This window comes from Humulus lupulus, chromosome 1 (assembly GCF_963169125.1).
Source record: "Humulus lupulus chromosome 1, drHumLupu1.1, whole genome shotgun sequence".
Classification (NCBI taxonomy): Eukaryota; Viridiplantae; Streptophyta; class Magnoliopsida; order Rosales; family Cannabaceae; genus Humulus; species Humulus lupulus.
Window position 1 is genome coordinate 238,858,196 of NC_084793.1, and position 18,257 is coordinate 238,876,452.

An 18,257-nucleotide genomic window follows, 5' to 3' on the forward strand; every position below is an offset into this window, starting at 1 on the left:
GAATCATTATATGATGCTTGATAGTGTTTCTAAGAACTTTTAAAGAATTATCCCAATCATAGTATTGAAAATTCGATGTTGTGAGTTGTTGGAATAAATGGCCATGAAAAACTGTTAGTGGTCTGATGAGCGAGCGTCTATTAACAGAAAAGTAGCAGAAGTTCATGAATTAGGTGTTATAACTGCCTTAACTGCTCAAGTGGCAACATTGACAAAACAATTTTAGCAAAATACCATCTCAGGTCAAGCCATGCAGATGCAGATTGTGTGTGAAATATGTGGGGGGTTCTCATTCGTATAATCAATGTACGTAGGGGATGTTATAAAGATTCCTAGAGTAGGAATTTTTCCAAGACCACCTAACAATCCATACTCTATGACCGATAATCAAAAGTGGCAGAATCATCCTAATTTTTCATGGAAGAATAACCAATGAACTCAACATCCATTCCAACAAAATTAGCAACCATTCCAAAATCTTCCTCTACTGTTTTACAAACCTTCAGTCATACCACAACCTCTTGCTTAAGTAAAGCAAGTTGATGCTTAGTCTGATGTCTTGAACCAATTTATGACTGAGACAAGGCCATCTACTCGAAATTTAGAGACTCATATTGGCCAATTGGCTAACCTAATGACAACTTGTGCTCAAGGACACTTGCCTAGTAGTACAGAGGTTAATCCTAAAGAGCAGTGCAATGCAATCTCTTTATGAAGTGGAAAGGATATAGATGAACCTACAAGAAGTGGTTTCTGAAGAAAGGGTGTCTGACAAGAAGAAGGAAGAGAGTGGGTCAGAGGTTACTAAGAACCTTGGGGAGCATTCGAAAATAATCATAGATCACCAAATCAAGATCCCTTATTCGCAGAGCCTTCGAAAGAGTAAACTTGATAAGCGATTCTCTAAATTTTTGGACATCTTTCGAAAGCTACACATCAGTATCCCATTTGCTAAGGCACTTGAACAAATGCCAAGTTATGTGAAATTTATGAAGGAGATCCTGTCAAATAAGAGGAAATTGGAGGAATATGAGACTGTTGCACTCACTAAGGAATCTAGCACCATTCATCGGAAGAAGTTGCCTCCTAAATTTAAAGATCCTGGAAGCTTTAACATTCCATGTTTGATAGGGGACTCTATTTTTGTTAAGGCACTATGTGATTTAGGGACTAGTGTGAATCTAATGCCCTTATCTATATTTCAAAAACTAAATTTGGGATAAGCTAAGCCAACAATTGTGACACTTCAGATGGCAGATTGATCAAACAAGGATCCAGGCAGAATTATTGAGGATGTATTATTTAAGGTCAACAAATTTATCTTCCCTGTTGGTTTTATTATTCTTGATATGGAGGAAGATAAAAATATTCCAATTATTTTGGGGAGACCATTCTTAGCCATGGGAAGAGCATTGATTGATGTGCAAAAATGGGATTAAAAGTTAAGAGTTCAAAAAGAGGAAGTGATGTTTAAAGTGTTTGGAGCAATTGAAATTCCTACTTGTTGTAGAATTGATGCAAGGGGTGTTGAGAGGAGTCCTAAGAGTACGAAGCCAAAACTAGAGGGGGTACTCATTATGTTCATCATAAAATGCACCATATTTTCTATGGAAAGATGAAGGACGAGGATGCGGGGAATCTTAATTTTCTTAATTTTAAAAATCAAGTCTCTTCGTTGGTGATTAATGTGCAAAAGGATTAAATGGGTGGAATAGACCTTTGTAACGCCCTACTAATCCAGGACTGTTACACTTGCGTGTTTAAAATTGTGCTTAACTCGTTAAGCGATTCATTTGGACTTAAATGTGCAACTAAAATTAACTAATGGCCTAGGTATTAAAAATTTTGGTCAATGAAGTAATCATTTTCCATTAAAAGTTTAAGTTTGTACATGAGATCCCAAAAAGTGTTTAATAGTTAATTACAAACAAAAAATTAATACAAAAGAAGTCGACCTAAGTGGCAAAAACAGGGCTCAACCCTAGTTCCTCAGTAGAAATCACAGTCGTGGCGGTCAAGCAGGTTGCATATGTACACACCGCCCCTAAAACTATCCAACTCATGGTTGGTCCAATTTCTCTTTACCCTTACCTGCACCATATAGCACCCGTGAGCCAAGGCTCAACAAGAAACCTTAAATAAGAAAATACAAATAATCAATAGATCATAATTCACATGATTAGCAGCAATAACCATACTCAAGCAGGCATTTAACAAAATTATGCGACCATAGAGTCATATGAGTGCATACCGCACTTCATCTCTTTAAGCGGCTATAGAGCCAGACAAGTACAAATCGCACTTACAAAGTGGCCCAGCTATAACAGCCTGCTTTCCATATGCTTATGCCGACAACGACTTATAAGTCGATCATTTCAATCAGGTTCAATCAAGTATCTAATTTAGACATAACAAAGTCATTCAAATTTCAACAGATATTCAAAGGCATGATTATAATCATGTTCAATAATCGGAGCTCAGGCCCTAAAAATAACTCGACTGCAGTTTTCATACCTTAGACCCTATGAAAATAATGGTTCAACCCTGTAGAAATCTCTCTCTTCTAGTCCTATCAGTGGGCCCCAAATCTCCAGAAAACTTTCTCAGTATGTCAAACTTCAAGGCATAATCAGTCACTAACATGTGGCCCTGAAGTAACTTACTGAATAGAATTCTAAATCCTCCATTTCCATAGTATTTACTGCAATGGAATAAGATACCACATCCAACCATATTCGGGCATCCTCCCAAAACATGTAAGTGGCGCAGGCCACTCGCTCATTACCACCCACCCTCATGAAATCCAGGATGGTGGTTATCATAGTCATCCACTACTCAACCGTCGGTGGTTCTGACATGTCCTCAAAAACTGGAGGGTGCTGCATCATGAACCTCTCATATAGGGGTTCTCATCTATCTCCTCCTGCCTTGGGTTATACTGTCGCTGGTACCTCTGGCTATAACGCTATCGGTACCGCGGGCTGTAGGTTCTATACTGGAACTTGTTGCTGTATCAAGAGGCAAATCTCATCTTCCTACCTCTACAACTTGGCTAGCATATCAGCAAGCACCTGTTGCCAATTCTTTGGAGCTGGCGGTGGGGCCTTGCCCTGGTCATTATCTTCCCTGGCTTGAATCTCTTGGCCAACCAACCTCTCTAACCTTCAAGGAAGCATACTGATAGCTATCCCACTCTATAGTGATCAAATCAGTCGTTAGGTAAGTAATAACTATACCTCTTGCTTCATGACAGTCCATGGCCGAACAAACAAACAGATGTGATGCTAATAAGCATGCCAACACATAATAAATTCAATTATGGTGCAAATAAGCACTTTTTGATATTCATCAACAAATAACAATGCTAATAAGCATTTCTGGCATTCATAAGCAATTAACGATGCAAATAAGCATGTTCAAGCATTTATACATGTACAACAATACTAATAAGCATGTTCTTTAATCCCTACTAGTATTAGCAGTGCTAATGAGCATTTACTGGCCTATATGCAAATAACAATGCTAATAAGTGTGTCCCGACCTACATGTCCATATAACAACGCCAATAAGCGGTTCCTTTGCTTTCACAAGAAATAACAATGCTAATAAGCATGTCTTTATCATTCATGCAACAGTCAATGGCCAAGCCCGATCACAATATCTCATGCTCTCTAATAAGGCATGCAGATAAGGCGTATACATTTATTTAAACTGTTAAACATGTAATCACATAATTAGTTACCAAATCTTGAGTCGAGCTTGTCTTCAGTGGCAAGTGTACATGCTCGGACAGTCTTCAAGAACCCTTAAACCTTGGCAGCTTTGATACCAAGTTGTAACATCCTCCTATTCCAAGACTGTTACACTGTGCACTTTAAATAGTGTCAAACTTGTTAATCAAGTCATTTGGTTAGGGTTAAACATTTTGGTCAAAGGAAACGTTGACTTTTCATTTAAAAGTTTAATACATACATGGGAACCCAAATGGTTACAAACAGATGTTTGAAAAGATATATACAATCAAAAGTTACAACCAGCTAGCCTAAGTGGCAAAATAAGGAACACAACCCTAGTTCCTCTGAGATATCCTTTGTCAGGGTGGACGAGCAGTCGCATATGTACATGTCACCACCGAAGCTCTCCAACTCATGGCTGGTCCAGCTTTCCTTTCCCCTTACATGCACCACAGAGCACCTGTGAGCCAAGGCTCGACAAGAAAACTTAAACATGTGAATGAACAGTAAATGCAAATTCCATATACATATCTAGCATGCCCAGCAATAATAACCTACTCATGCATGCATACAATTAAAAATAAATGATCATAGGATCATTATATGGCATGCTGCTCTGGGTAGATGACCATAGAGCCAACTTGGGGCCCTATGCCCGAGCTAGGTGACCATAGAGTAACCTAGGGCCCTTGTATTTAGCTCTATGTAGCTAGCCAAGCGCTTTGTTTTCCAATGAACATAGGGTCAGACAACGTAATAGTACGTCCCTGATTGGGCCTAAGCCACTTGACCAGCATGCAACGAATATTGTTGCCCTTGACTAATAAGTCAAGACATTAACCAGATATTCAGATAACTAGACAAACATACACAAATGAACATAGGCATACTTCAGCAATACAAGTATACATACATATAAATCATATATCTCAGTCAACTAAATACAACCATAGTAATAATCATGTTCCTTAATGGGGTCGATCCCTAACTACGCAGGCAATGCATACGATCAATAAACAACAAGCCAGACATGGAGCATTCAAGGAGGTTTAATCAATGAGCACAAACATTACTTAATTACATTTATTCTCAGGGGTTGGGTCCTATTCATAGTTATAATCAACAACTGGCCCCTAATCACATATATAACATATTAGGTGCAGTTTTCCTACCATGGGTCCAAGTGGAATGTATATTAAGAACGACCCTCGAGCACGATCCCAGTTCCGAGCCCCTAGCGATAACCTAGTCACAACCAATAGAAAATCTCGTAAAAAACGAGTAAAGGCTTCCGAACTGAGTCCTAGCCTCCTGGACATCGAATTCTACTAAACCAGGTAGTAAGATCAATCCAGAGCCCTTAGGTTTGAGTTCTCGCACTCAAAACCCTCCCGGGGCTCAAAAACTCTTCACGCGTTGTGACTCAAAACAAAAGAGAAGTGGCCCACCCCAAGTCAGAGAGCCCAAGGCTCTCCTCTATTTCGATATGCGCTGCATAGCTCCTTTACAGGCGCCGCGACTCAAATGGAGGTTCAACGCCTCCTTCTCCTTCTTGTTCATGAGAATCATGGCGTCCCAAGAACAGGGCAGCGGCTGGCCATGAAAACTTATAAATTTCCCTATTTTTTTCAAGCCAAAATTCACCAAAAACCTATCCAAACATAGCTAAATCCCCAAGGTAAAGTTCCCAATCAACTCAACACCTCAAAACACACAAAACCCAAGCCTAAACTTGGTCAAAACCTCATCAAATCCCAAAAATCGGAACTGATTTTCTAAACTCCAGGACTTACCTAAAAACAAGAAAAACAGAAAGATTAAAGGCTAGAATCATTACCTCAGTTGCCCAAAGTGATGCTAAGCTTCTCCACAAACAATCCCGAGCCTAAGCTAGCCTCTGTTCCTCCTAGATCGCAAGAATTCCCAAGGAAAATTAAGAAAGTGGGTGTGAACTAGAGGGAGAGAGAGAGAGAGAGAGATCAATGAGAGATTGAACGTGTTTTGGTGTTTGGGTGTATACTTAGACTCCAAGCAACCTTAAGCAAATATCGAGGCTTGGGCTACCAGAAACGTCCCCGGTGGCAAAATGGTCAAAATCCTCGAAATCCCCTCCTAATCTCACTAACTCCAAATATATCCTCGAATATTTATTCTCACTACCCGATAACCCGGTAATGTACTAGATACCCAAAATACCCCTCGACTCACCCCGAGTCAGGTATTCAGTCCTATTGTGACTTTCCTGCTAACTTCCTCCCTAGGATCGCCACATGCCAAGTAACCCAAATATATCCGCATAATAATGTTTTCTCACACATATATCACATATATGCACATATATTTCAAATATTTCCCTAACGGGCCAAATTACGAAAATTTCCCTTCTAATAAGAAATGGGCCCACATGCATATTTAATACATGTAAACATGCATATCTAGTCATATTATAGTATAACTCACATAATCATATAATTCCACACATATATATCACATAAACACATAATTTTCCATAATTTTCCATCCTCGCCCCCTAATCAACACCCTAAGCCATATTAGTTAATTTGGGATGTTACAACAATCCCCTCCTTCCAGAAATTTCATCCTCAAAATTTTACCTGAACAGCTCATGATACTGATTTTGCATATCTGCCTCCAGATCCTAGGCCGCTTCCTCGACCTTGTTGTTCCTCCATAATTCCTTCTCTAAGGGTATAGTCTTGTTTCTCAGGACCTTGTCCCTCTTGTCTGACATTTGAATTGGCTGCTCCTCTTAGGATAAATCGGTCTCCAGTGCCAGATCCTCGTAACTCAACACATGAGTCTCATCTGATACATACTTCCTCAATATGGTAATATGAAATACATTGTGCACACTAGATAGTCCCAGGGGTAAGGCCAACCTATAGGCCATCTAATCGATCCTCTCCAGGATCTCAAAGGGTCCAACAAACCAAGGGCTCAACTTTCCCTTCTTTCCAAATTGTTTCACCCCGCTCAATGGTGAAACACGGAGGAAAACATAGTCCCAAACCGGAACTCTACATCTCTACACTTGTAATTAGCGTAGCTCTTCTATGTACTCTAAGAAGTGGTCATCCAAGCTCTAATCTTCTCAATAGCCTCAGTCGTCCTCTAAACTGGCTCGTGAACAAAATATTTTCTCTCACCCATCTAATCCCAATGGATGGGCGATCTACACTTCCTACCATACAGCATCTCATAAGGTGCCACTCCAATAGTCGACCGGTAGTTATTATTGTAGGAAAACTCTATCAGAGCCAAATAATTACTACCGGACCCTTCAAAGTCCAATACACATGCTCTCAGCATGTCCTCCAGTATCTAGATAGTACTCTCAAACTGACAATCGGTGTGAGGATGATAAGTTGTACTAAACTTCAGCTGTGTACCCATCGCCTTCTGTAAACTTCCCCAAAACGTGGAAGTAAAGATAGGGTCCCTATCAGAAACGATAGACATCGAAGTCCCATGAAGGCATACTATCTCCCTCACAAAGAGATTTGCATACTGGTCAAGCGTGTAATTCGTCCTCACTAGTAGAAAGTGAGCTAATTTCGTATACTGATCCACGATGACCTAGACTGAATCTTGTTGTCCCACTGTCCCAGGCAATCCTCCCATGAAATACATCGTGATGTCCCCCCATTTCCACTCAGGGATATCTAGAGGCTACCACAGCCCTGTGGGTCTCTGATGCTCTGCCTTGACCTGGTGAGAGGTCAGGCACTTCGCCACATACTCAGTAGCATCCCTCCTCAACCCAGGCCACCAATATAAAACTTTCAGATCCTGGTATATCTTTGTGGTGCCTGGATGTAGAGAATAAGGGGTAGTACAAGATTCATCCAAAATCTCTCGTATAATCCCAGTGACCATCTGAACGCAAATCTGATCCTTGTATCTCAATAAACCCATGTCTGACACTGTATAGTCCTTAGCTACTTCAGCTAGGACATCCCCTCTGATCTTTCCCAACTGAGGATCACTCAACTGCTTTTCCTTGATCCTCTCCAAAAGAGTAGACTGCAGGGAGATGTTGGCTAACTGGCCCACTACTAGCTCAATACCTGCTCTAGTCATATCCTCAACCAATATCTTAGATATCTGCCTAGAACTATACAACTATCCCAGATCCTTCCGGCTTAAGGCATTTGCTACCACGCTGGCTTTCCATGGGTCATAGAGGATCTCACAGTCATAATCCTTCACCAGCTCTAACCAACGTCTTTACCTCATGTTCAAATCCTTCAGGGTGAAGAGTATTTCAAGATCTTGTGATCTGTGTATATCTCACACTTCTCATCGTACAAGTAGTGCTGCCACACCTTTAGTGAGAAACCCACTGCTGCAAGTTCTAGATCATGTGTAGGGTACATCTGCTCATACTCCTTTAGCTGACGTGATCCATAGGCGATCACCTTCCCTGTCTGCATAAGGACATAACCTAGGCCCTGCCTTGAGGCATTACAATAAACCACAAACTTGTCCTAATCTATAGTTAGACATAGAACTTGAGTGGTTATCAAATTCTTCTTTAGTCTCTGGAAACTGTCCTCACACCTATCTGACCATATGAACCTCTTATTCGTACGTGTTAACTCTATCAGTGGTGACGCAGTCTTGGAAAACCCCTCCACAAAGCGTCTACAATTACCTGCCAATCCCAATAAACTTCCAATCTCTGAAGCATTCTTCGGCCTTGGCCAACCTCTGACTACCTCAATCTTCGTTGGATCCACCATAATTCAATCCTTACTTACTATGTGACCTAATAAAGTCACCTGTGGTAGCCAGAATTCACACTTCTTGAATTTTGCATACAGCCTGTGCTATCTCGGCATCTGTATTACTAATCTGAGATACAGCTTGTTCTCTATCTCTGACTGAGAGTATACCAGTCTATCATCGATAAAGACGATCACAAACTGATCCAAGTAATCCTTGAACACCTTGTTCATCAGATCCATAATGATGCTGGGGCATTATTCAGTCCAAATGACATCACCAAAAACTCATAATTCCCATACCTGGTGCGAAAAGTTGTCTTTGGTATATCCTCCTCCCTGATCCTCAGCTGGGGTTAACCAAATCGAAGATCAATCTTGGAGAATACCGTTCTACCCTGTAATTCATCAAACAGGTCATCAATCCTTGGCAGAGGATACATGTTCTTGATAGTCAACTTGATCAATCCTCTATAATTGATACACATCCCCAGAGAACCATCTTTCTTCTTCACAAAGAGAACCGGTGCGCCCCATGGCAAGAAGTTGGGCCTAATAAAACCCAAGTATAGTAACTCCCGTAATTGAACTTTTAGTTCCTTCAGCTCTGTCAGAGCCATCCTATAAGGTGCCCTAGAAACTCACGAACTAATTTGGTCTGTCCTAATCCCACTAGCACGACTTGAGTGGTATCCACCACACTAGCTAAGAATCCTATGCGTCCCCCCTCCAATAGGTCTCTAGCTCTAAATACTAATATCATAGGTATACAGGGTCTAGGCTTAGTGCCAACGAATACAAAGGGATCATCACCCTCAAGTTCAAAGGTTACCATCTTCTTCTTGCAATCTATCGTTGCCCCATACTTCTCTAACTAGTCCATATCTTGAATTATATCAAAGGCAATCATAACCAACTCTATCAAGACAACTGACAACTCCATGCCATCCACTGTCACTGGTAGTGATCTGACCCATCTCTTGGAAACCACTAACTCCCCAGTAGGCATCATAGTACAAAATCCCATATGATAAAAGTCACAAGGTCTACATTGTCTGTCAATAATCATACTAGAAAAAAGAGTGTGTAGCACCTTAATCAATCAAAATAGTATAAAGGGTCCCAGTAATAGAAAGTTGACCTGTAACCACCGAGGGACTAGCCTCGGCCTCTGCCTGGGTCAAGGTGAACACCTGAGCTGCATCAGGCTATCCACCTTCTTGGGCTCTTCTTTTCTGACATTTGGGCAACCCTTCTTCAGGTGTCCCATACTCCCGCAGACGAAGCAGGCCTTCAACCGACATTCCATAATATGGCGCCTCCTACACCGAGTGCACTCTGGGAATGCTTTCCAGGTCTCACCGCCACCCTGATGCCCTATCTGTATGCCTCGTGGCCTCCTATCTAGCCCTGGAGCTAAAACTATATCTGGGGTCTTTTTCTTTTGGTCACTAGGGCCTTCACCCCTACCAACGCTTGCAAATGGAGGACTCGGCCTCCTGGAATCCCTTCTGGTCACATTCTCGCGTTAGATCTTATTCTCTGAACTCTCAGCTGTAAGCACCTTCTTCACAGACTGTGCATAGTTAGTCATTCGTGGCACATTAGTAATATGAACATCCCAAGATATCATAGGTTGTAGCACCTGGAGAAACCTCTATTTTCTGGTCCCATCAGTGGGCACCAGATCCCCGAAAAACTTTGCCAATCTGTCAATCTTCAAGGCATAATCAGTCAGTGACATGTTGCCCTGAAATAACTTAATGAACTCTTCATCCTTCACAGCGTCATTATAGTATTTCTCATTGAACAGAGTTTTGAATTCCTCTCATTCCATAGTATTTACTACCCTAGTCTGGGATACCACCTCCCACCATATTCGGAAATCCTCCCGAGACATGTAAGTGGCACAGGCCACTCTCTCATTACCACCTACCCTCATGAAATCCACTACTCAGCCTTAAATGGATCTGAGCTTCCCTCAAAAACTGGATGGTGCTGCTTCTTGAACCTCTCATACAGGGGTATCCATCGATCACCCCCTGCTTGCAGTTGTACTGCCACTGGTACCTCTAGCTGTAACGTTGCCGGTATCGTGGGCTGTAGGTTCCCTGCTAGAACTTGTTGCTGTCTCAAGAGGCGAATCTCCTCTTCCTACCTCTGCAACCTGGCTTGCACATCAGCAAGAACCTGTTGCAAGTTCTCTTGAGCTAGCAGTGGGGCCTAGTCTTAGTCATTCTCTTCCCTAGCCAGTATCTATTGGCCAACCAACCTCTCTATCCTTCGAGGACGCATATTGATCGCTATCCCATTTTGCAGTGATCAAATCAGCCGTTAGGTAAGTAATAACTATACTCTTGTCGCTTGGCAGTGCAAGACTGAACAAACAAACATATGTGATGCTAAAAAGAATGCCAACACATAATAAATTTAGTCATGGCACTAATAAGCACTTCATGATATTCTTCAGCAAATAACAATGCTAATAAGCGTTTCTGGCATTCATAAGCAATTAATGATGCAAATACGAAAGTTTAAGTATTTATACATGTAAAAAAATGTTAATAAGCATGTTCTTTAATCACTGGCAGTATTAACAGTGCAATTGAGCATTTCCTGGCATATATGCAAATAACAATGCTAGTAATCGTGTCCTAACCTACATGTCCATATAACAATGCTAATAAGGGGTTCCTTTGCATACACAAGCAATAACAATGCTTATAAGCATGTATTTTTCATTCATGCAACAGTTAAGGGCCAGGCCATATCAGAATATCTCATGCACCCTAATAAGGCATGCAGATAAGGCGTGTACATTTATTTAAACAATTAAACACTTATTCACATATGTAGTTACCAAACCCTGAGTCGATCTTGTCTATAGTGGCATGTGTACATGCTCGGCAAGTCTTCAGGAATCCTTCAACCTTGGTAGCTCTTATACCAAGTCATAAGGTCCTCCTAATCAATGACTACTACACTATGTACATTCAAATTTGTTAATCAAGTCATTTGGTTATAAACGTGTAACTAAGGTTAATGTCAAGGGTTATGGTTAAAAAATTTGGTCAAAGGAAATGTTGACTTTTCATTTAAAAGTTTAATACATACATGGGATCGCAAAAGGTTACAAACCGATGTTTGAAAAGGTATATACAATCAAAAGTTACAACCAGCCGGCTTAAGCAGCAAAATAAGGGATACAACCCTAGTTCCTCTAAGATATCCTCGGTCGTGGTGGACGAGCAGCCGCTTATGTACACGCCCCCACCGAAGCTCCCCAACTCATCGTTGGTCCAGCTTTCCTTTCCCCTTTCCTGCACCACATAGCACCTGTGAACCAAGGCTCAGCAAGAAAACTTAAACATGTGCATGAAAAATAAATAAAGATTCTAGATACATATCTAGCATGCCCATCAGTAATAACCTACTCATGCATACGTACAATAAAAAATAAATTATCATTGGTTCATTCTGGGGCCCGCTGCCCTGGGTAGACGACCATAGAGTCAACCCGGGGCCCTATGGCCAAGCTATGTGACCATAGAGTCACTTGGGGGCCCTTGTCCTTAACTCTGAGTAACTAGCCATAGAGCTAGCTAACTGCTTTTTTTTCCAATGACCATAGCGCGCCATTGCCGTCCTTGACTAATAAGTCAAGGCCTAAACTAGATATTCAGATAACTAGACAAACAGATACAAATGAAGATGAGCATACTTCAGACAATACAAGTATCCATACATATCAATCATATATCTCAGTAAATTAAATGCAACCATATTAATAACCATGTTCCTTAATAGGGCTGAGCCCTAACTTCGCAGGCAATGCATATGATGAATAAACAACTAGCCAGACATGAAGCAGTCAAGCAGGTCCATTCAACAAGCACATACATTACTTAATCATGTTTATTCTCAGGGGTCGAGCTCTATTCATAGTTATAACCAAAATTTTGGCCAAGCCCTAATCACATATATCACGTATTGGGTGCAGTTTTCTTACCTTAGGACCAAGTGCAGTGTATATTAAGAACGACCCTTGAGCACGATCTAGGTTCTGAGCCCCTAGCGATAACCTAGTCACAACCAATAGAGAATCTCGTCAAGAACGAGCGAATAAAGGCTTCCAGCCCGAGTCCTAGCCTCCAAGACGTCGAATTCTACTAAACCGAGTAGTCGGATCGATCCTGAGCCCATAGATTTAAGTTCCCTTACTCAAAACCCTCTCGGGGCTCCAAATTCCATCAAGCATTGCAGCATAAAACAAAAGAGGGGCGTCCCACCCCAAGTCATAGAGCCCAAGGCTCTCCTCTATTTCGACACCCACCGTGGCGCGCCACTATAGGTGTCATGGCTCAAATGGATGTTTGGCACCTCCTTCTCCTTCTCGTTCATGAGAGTCGTGGCATCCCAAGAAAACTCATAAATTTCCCTATTTTCTTCAAGACAAAATTCACCAAAAAACTATCCAAACATAGCTACATCTCCAAGGTAAATTTCCTAATCAGCTCAACCCCTCAAAACACACAAAACCCAAGCCTAAACTTGGCCAAAACATCATCAAGTCCTAAAATTCTAAATTGAGTTTCTAAACACTAGAACTTAGCTAAAAACCAGAAAACAAAGAGATTCAAGGCTTGAAATTGTTAGCTCAGTTGCCCCAAGTGATGCTAAGATTCTCCCTAAGCAATCATGAGCCTAAGCTAACCTCGATTCCTCCTAGATCGCAAGAATTCCCAAGGAAAATTAAGAAAGTGTGTGTGAACGAGAGAGAGAGAGAGAGAGAGAGAGAGAGAGAGAGAGAGATGAGAGAGTGAACGTGTTTTGGTGTTTGTGTGGTTTACTTATACTCTAAGTAACCTTAAGCAAATCACGAGGCTCAGGGTACAAAAAACGTCCTCGATGGCAAAATGGTCAAAATCCCCTCCTAATCTCACTAACTCCAAATATATCCTCGAATATTTATTCCAACTACCTGATAACCCGGTAATGTACTAGATACCCAAAATACCCCTTGACTCACCCTGAGTCGGGTATTCAGTCTCGTTGTGACTTTCCCGCTAACTTGCTCCCTATGATCACCTCGTGTCAAGTAACCCAAATATATCCACATGATAATGCAGTTTCACACATATATTATTATATTATTTATAATATAATATAATGTAATATTATATTATTTTATAAAAAAATGTTTTAGATTAAATAAGTGTGACAAAGAGTGTCACATATTGTAACATATAATATAGAGTTACATTATTTAGATATATGTGAAATATCCAAATATGAAACTTATTTGGTGTTACAAATTCAATCAAAAATTTGTAAATTCCAAATATTTCCCATTATTGTGTAGATTTGTTGTTACACAATATTGAGATGAATTTCTTAAATCCATATGTGAAATGGCTGTTAGAGATGTGATTTTAACTCCCATAATGTGTATGGAAGTTACAAAATCAAGTGGGAATGAATTTGGAACGTTTTGGCAAATTTTGAAAATTGGTTGCTGAAAAATCGTCTTGGGTTGTGGCCAGTGTTTTTCAGGCCACGACCTAAGAGGAAGAAAACATCGTGGGCTGCAGCCAGTGTTTTTCAGGCTGTGGCTCAAGTGGCTGACAACATTTTCCAAACTTCAGTTTTGTCCAATTTTGAATGTTTCCAACAGCCAAGTAACACCCAAATCTCTATTTTAATGCCATAAACATCCAATTAATCATTGGTAACAGCCATGGGGGTTGGTGGAATTTGAAATTCAAAGGGTATCTTAAAAACTCTATAAATAGGAGCCTAATGCTCACTTGTATGGCACACCATTTTTCCATCCACAAAGCACTTGGCTGGAAAATACACCAAAAAGGCTTGATAATTCCAGAGAGCTATTTCCTAGAGAGATCCCTTAGTGCTTAGAGAATAGGGGGAAATAACCTTTTGGACAAAGGTTTTGAACCTTGTTCAAGTTGGTGATCCCCACTACTCTACACTTTGGTTGTGTGAGAGTTTGTGTTTTCATTGTTTTTTCATTCTTTTGTTCTTCTTGTTCTTCTTATTTACTTGTATTATTATAGCATTGAGTTTGTAATCCTCTTCTTCTATTCTCTATTTACATATATATTTGTATTCTTTGTTTTAGAGTTTTAGATCCTATAATTATCTTCTTTTCTCTTATTTCTACATTTACTTGTATTGTTGGTCATTAAGTTGTAAATTTATTTATCTATCATCTTGTCCATTGTATTTTTTGCATAGAGTTGTAATATTTCTTACCATTTCCATTGAAATAAAATATATTCTCTAACATATATCATATATATTCAAAATATACTCTTCATGGGCCAAATTATGAAAATCTCCTTTCTAATAAGAAACGGGCCCACAGGCATATTTAATACACTTAAACATGCATATCTAGTCATATTATAATATATCTCACATAATCATATAATTACACACATATATATATCACATAAACACATAATTTTCCAAAATTTTCCATCCTAGCCCCCTAATCAAGGCTCTAAGCCTTATTAGGTAATGTGGGACATTACAGTTATAGGGCAGGGGCACCCAAAATAAGGGCAAGGGCACTACAGCGAGAAACCACAAATCTCCTCATTCTACTATTAGAACAAAATCCAAACCTAAAAGTATCAAAAGCTTAACCAAAAATTCCCAAAATCTAAAAATTATTCAAGAGCTCAAACACTCCTCAATAACACAAAGAACAACAACAAGAACCAAGATAATTCATACCTTAGGCGAATAATTTCGTGATTGGAATGATCACTTAACAACTCTTAGCTTTAGCAAATTCCCCATTTCATCAAGAAATCCCACTCACTTCAAGAATTGGACACTAGAAAGCTTAGAGTGTGCTTAACCATTTGAAAGAAAACAAGGAGAGAAAGAGAGCTAGTGTATACGTAATTGACCAAACCCTCAGCAAAGGGTTGCCTCTTAATCTAATTGTGTGGTTAAATGACCAATTTGCCCATACTTATCCTCATAACTCAAGCACACTTTAGCCATTTGCCAAAATTCTCGCTAACCAGAAATTTCACTACGATTTTCCCAATTAAATCCATTAAACCCAAAAAAGTCACCAAATTAATTCCCATTAACCAATAAATCCCAGTAATTTACCAAATTACCCCTAAGCTCGTCCTATGCCGGGTAGGGAACCTCGTTGTGACTTTTTCGCTAAATTTATCACTAGGACCGCCTCGTGCCGAATACCACAAATATATCCACATAATATTGTGGTCTCAACCCAATAGCATATGAAATTACAGATATACCCTCAGTTAGTCTAAATTACGAAAATGCCATTTCAAACAGAATTGGGCCCACAAGCATATTTAATACACAAAAACATGCATAAGCAATCATTTTTGGGGTTTTATGACATAATTAAAACCCAAATTCTTTGTTATCTCATTTATTATAAATAAAATAATAGTTTACTAAAATATCATTTACAAGGAACTAAATGTTTTAAGGATAAAATACAATGAGGGGTAAAACGATATTTTAGTCCCATCTCATTGTAGACCGTCTATAGATGATTGAGTGACAATTATGGTTGTAACAATGGATAATTAATAACGTATCTATATTTGTTATTGAGAGTTCTATGAATTCAAGAGTGCAATTATGAATCTTTAGTGGAGTCACGAGGAATTAATAAGTTAGTAAATTTATTTGTTAGATTTACGATAACTTATTGGAACTTGATTTCATAGGCCCATGGTCCCCACTGTAGCTTGGATAAAATCATCTAGATAGTCTCAATTAATTGATTTAATTATCAAATAGAATTATTAATGTTGACTAGGTCAATTTTGGATAGTTTCACGGAGTTATGTAATTTAGAGAAGAAAAGAGAAATTAGGGTAGATTTATTAATTAACATAAATTGGTATCTAAATTAATAAATAAGTTTAAATCAAGGTTCAAATTATAAATAATTAATTTGATAAAGGATTTAATTAATTAAATCAATAGAAAATTATACAGGTCTTGATTTTAAGTCGAATGGGCTTATAATCAAATGGGAAATTTCACGGGCCTAAAGCCCATGATAATTTCGACCTAGGGCTATTAATTGACTATTATTTTATTGATTTTTTAATTAAAATAAATGACCTAAATCTGTCTATAAAAGAAATGTTAAGTGAGAGTTGAAATCAGATGACAGACACTAGTTTTCTAATAGGTTTTAGATTCTCTCTAAACATAAGTCCTTTTCTATGCCTCATTATTCTTTCTCTTCTTCTCTCTATATCTATCTCATGTGTTGAGAATTTTCCACTGTAGTCTAGATGATTCTAAAGATACTTTGGAAGGTTGTGAAGAAAATTGAAGATCGGTTCAATTTCTTGGTAATACTCTGCGACAGAAAGGATACAAGGGTTAAAGAAACTGAAGGAATGACTCATTCATTCCGCTGCATATAATGTAAGTATTCTTATCATTATTTCTCTTTGAATTCAATTTTAGAAACATGTTCTAGGTTATCTCATATTAATTTGTTTAATATTAGATCTACATGAAAATAAATAAAGATCTTGTATAAGTTTCCTAACAGTCATATCATAATATAACTTATGTAATTCACATAATCACATAAATACTCCCATAACGTCCTTCTGACACCTAATCAAGGCACTAAGCCTTATTAGGAACTTTGCAACGTTACAACCTTGGCTGATTTTGAAAAAAAAATAATAAGAAGTAAGAATCTGGCTGCTGACGTAAAACAAACTACTTTTGGTAGGAAACCCAATTTAGTTTTATGTTTATATTTTGTTTTTTTTTCTTGTTTTTGAGAAATTTTGCAACCCAAGGAGGACAACGATGAGAGTCACTACAATGGAGCAATGCATTAGAATACAAGAAAGTTTTCCTTTCGTTTTCTCTTATTTAAACATTGGGCACAATCTTTAGATTAAGTTTGAGGGAAGGGGTTTCATCTTTATTGCTTTACTCATTGCTTTAAGGTGTTAGTATGAATCAAGTTAACAATGATAGTCGATGAGAATAATTGAATATTATGTAATATAATTGAAAATTTAAGACCAACCAAGTGGAGAGCTGAAGACTGCGGGGTTATTCTTAAAAAAATCAGACTGAGGCTTCAAACTTGGGGGAGTAGACACCTATCATTTGCAGGAAGAGTTCAACTAATTCACTCTGTATTGCTTGGACTTCACAACTATTGGATGAGCATCTTCATTCTCCCTCAAAGTGTTACAAAAGAAATTGAAAAACTCTGTCGAGGATTTATCTGGGGTGTTAATGGGAATAGGAGCATAATTCATGTAGCATCGTGGGAGAAAGTTTGTCTCCCTAAAGCTTATGGTGGTCTTGGATTCAAAGAGGGATCAAAATGGAACCAAGCTATTCTAGCCAAGTATATTTGGGCTATTAATGAGAAGTCTGACATACTTTGGGTAAAATGGGTCAACAACATCTATCTTAAAGATACTCCTTTTTGGTCCTATGAGTTAAAAAGGGACACAAGTTGGTGTTGGCGCAAGATTTGTAGATTGAGACAAATATTCACTCAAGCTGAAATATCGCAAGCAGGAGGCTCGGGTAAATTCAGTACTCTCTTGTTATATAACAGTACCCTTCCTCAGATTCAATTCCATTTTCACAGGGCCATTTGGAGTAGTCTCAACTTGCCAAAGCATCATTTTATGTTATGGCAAGTAGTTAACTCCCAGCTGCTAACGAAGGACAACTTGAACAAATTTCATATTGTCTTAGA

The 18,257-nt window shown here is 39.0% G+C and overlaps 1 protein-coding gene across 1 annotated transcript in view; it reads left to right on the forward strand.

The window, feature by feature from the left end:
- The first annotated feature begins 731 nt into the window (after positions 1-731).
- LOC133831313 (uncharacterized) overlaps positions 732-18,257 on the forward strand; it is a 38,390-nt gene continuing 20,864 nt past the window's right edge. Inside the window, exon 1 of the mRNA XM_062261571.1 lies at positions 732-1,122. Within this exon, the coding sequence (XP_062117555.1) occupies positions 732-1,122 (391 nt within the window). The remainder of the gene's footprint in view (positions 1,123-18,257) is intronic.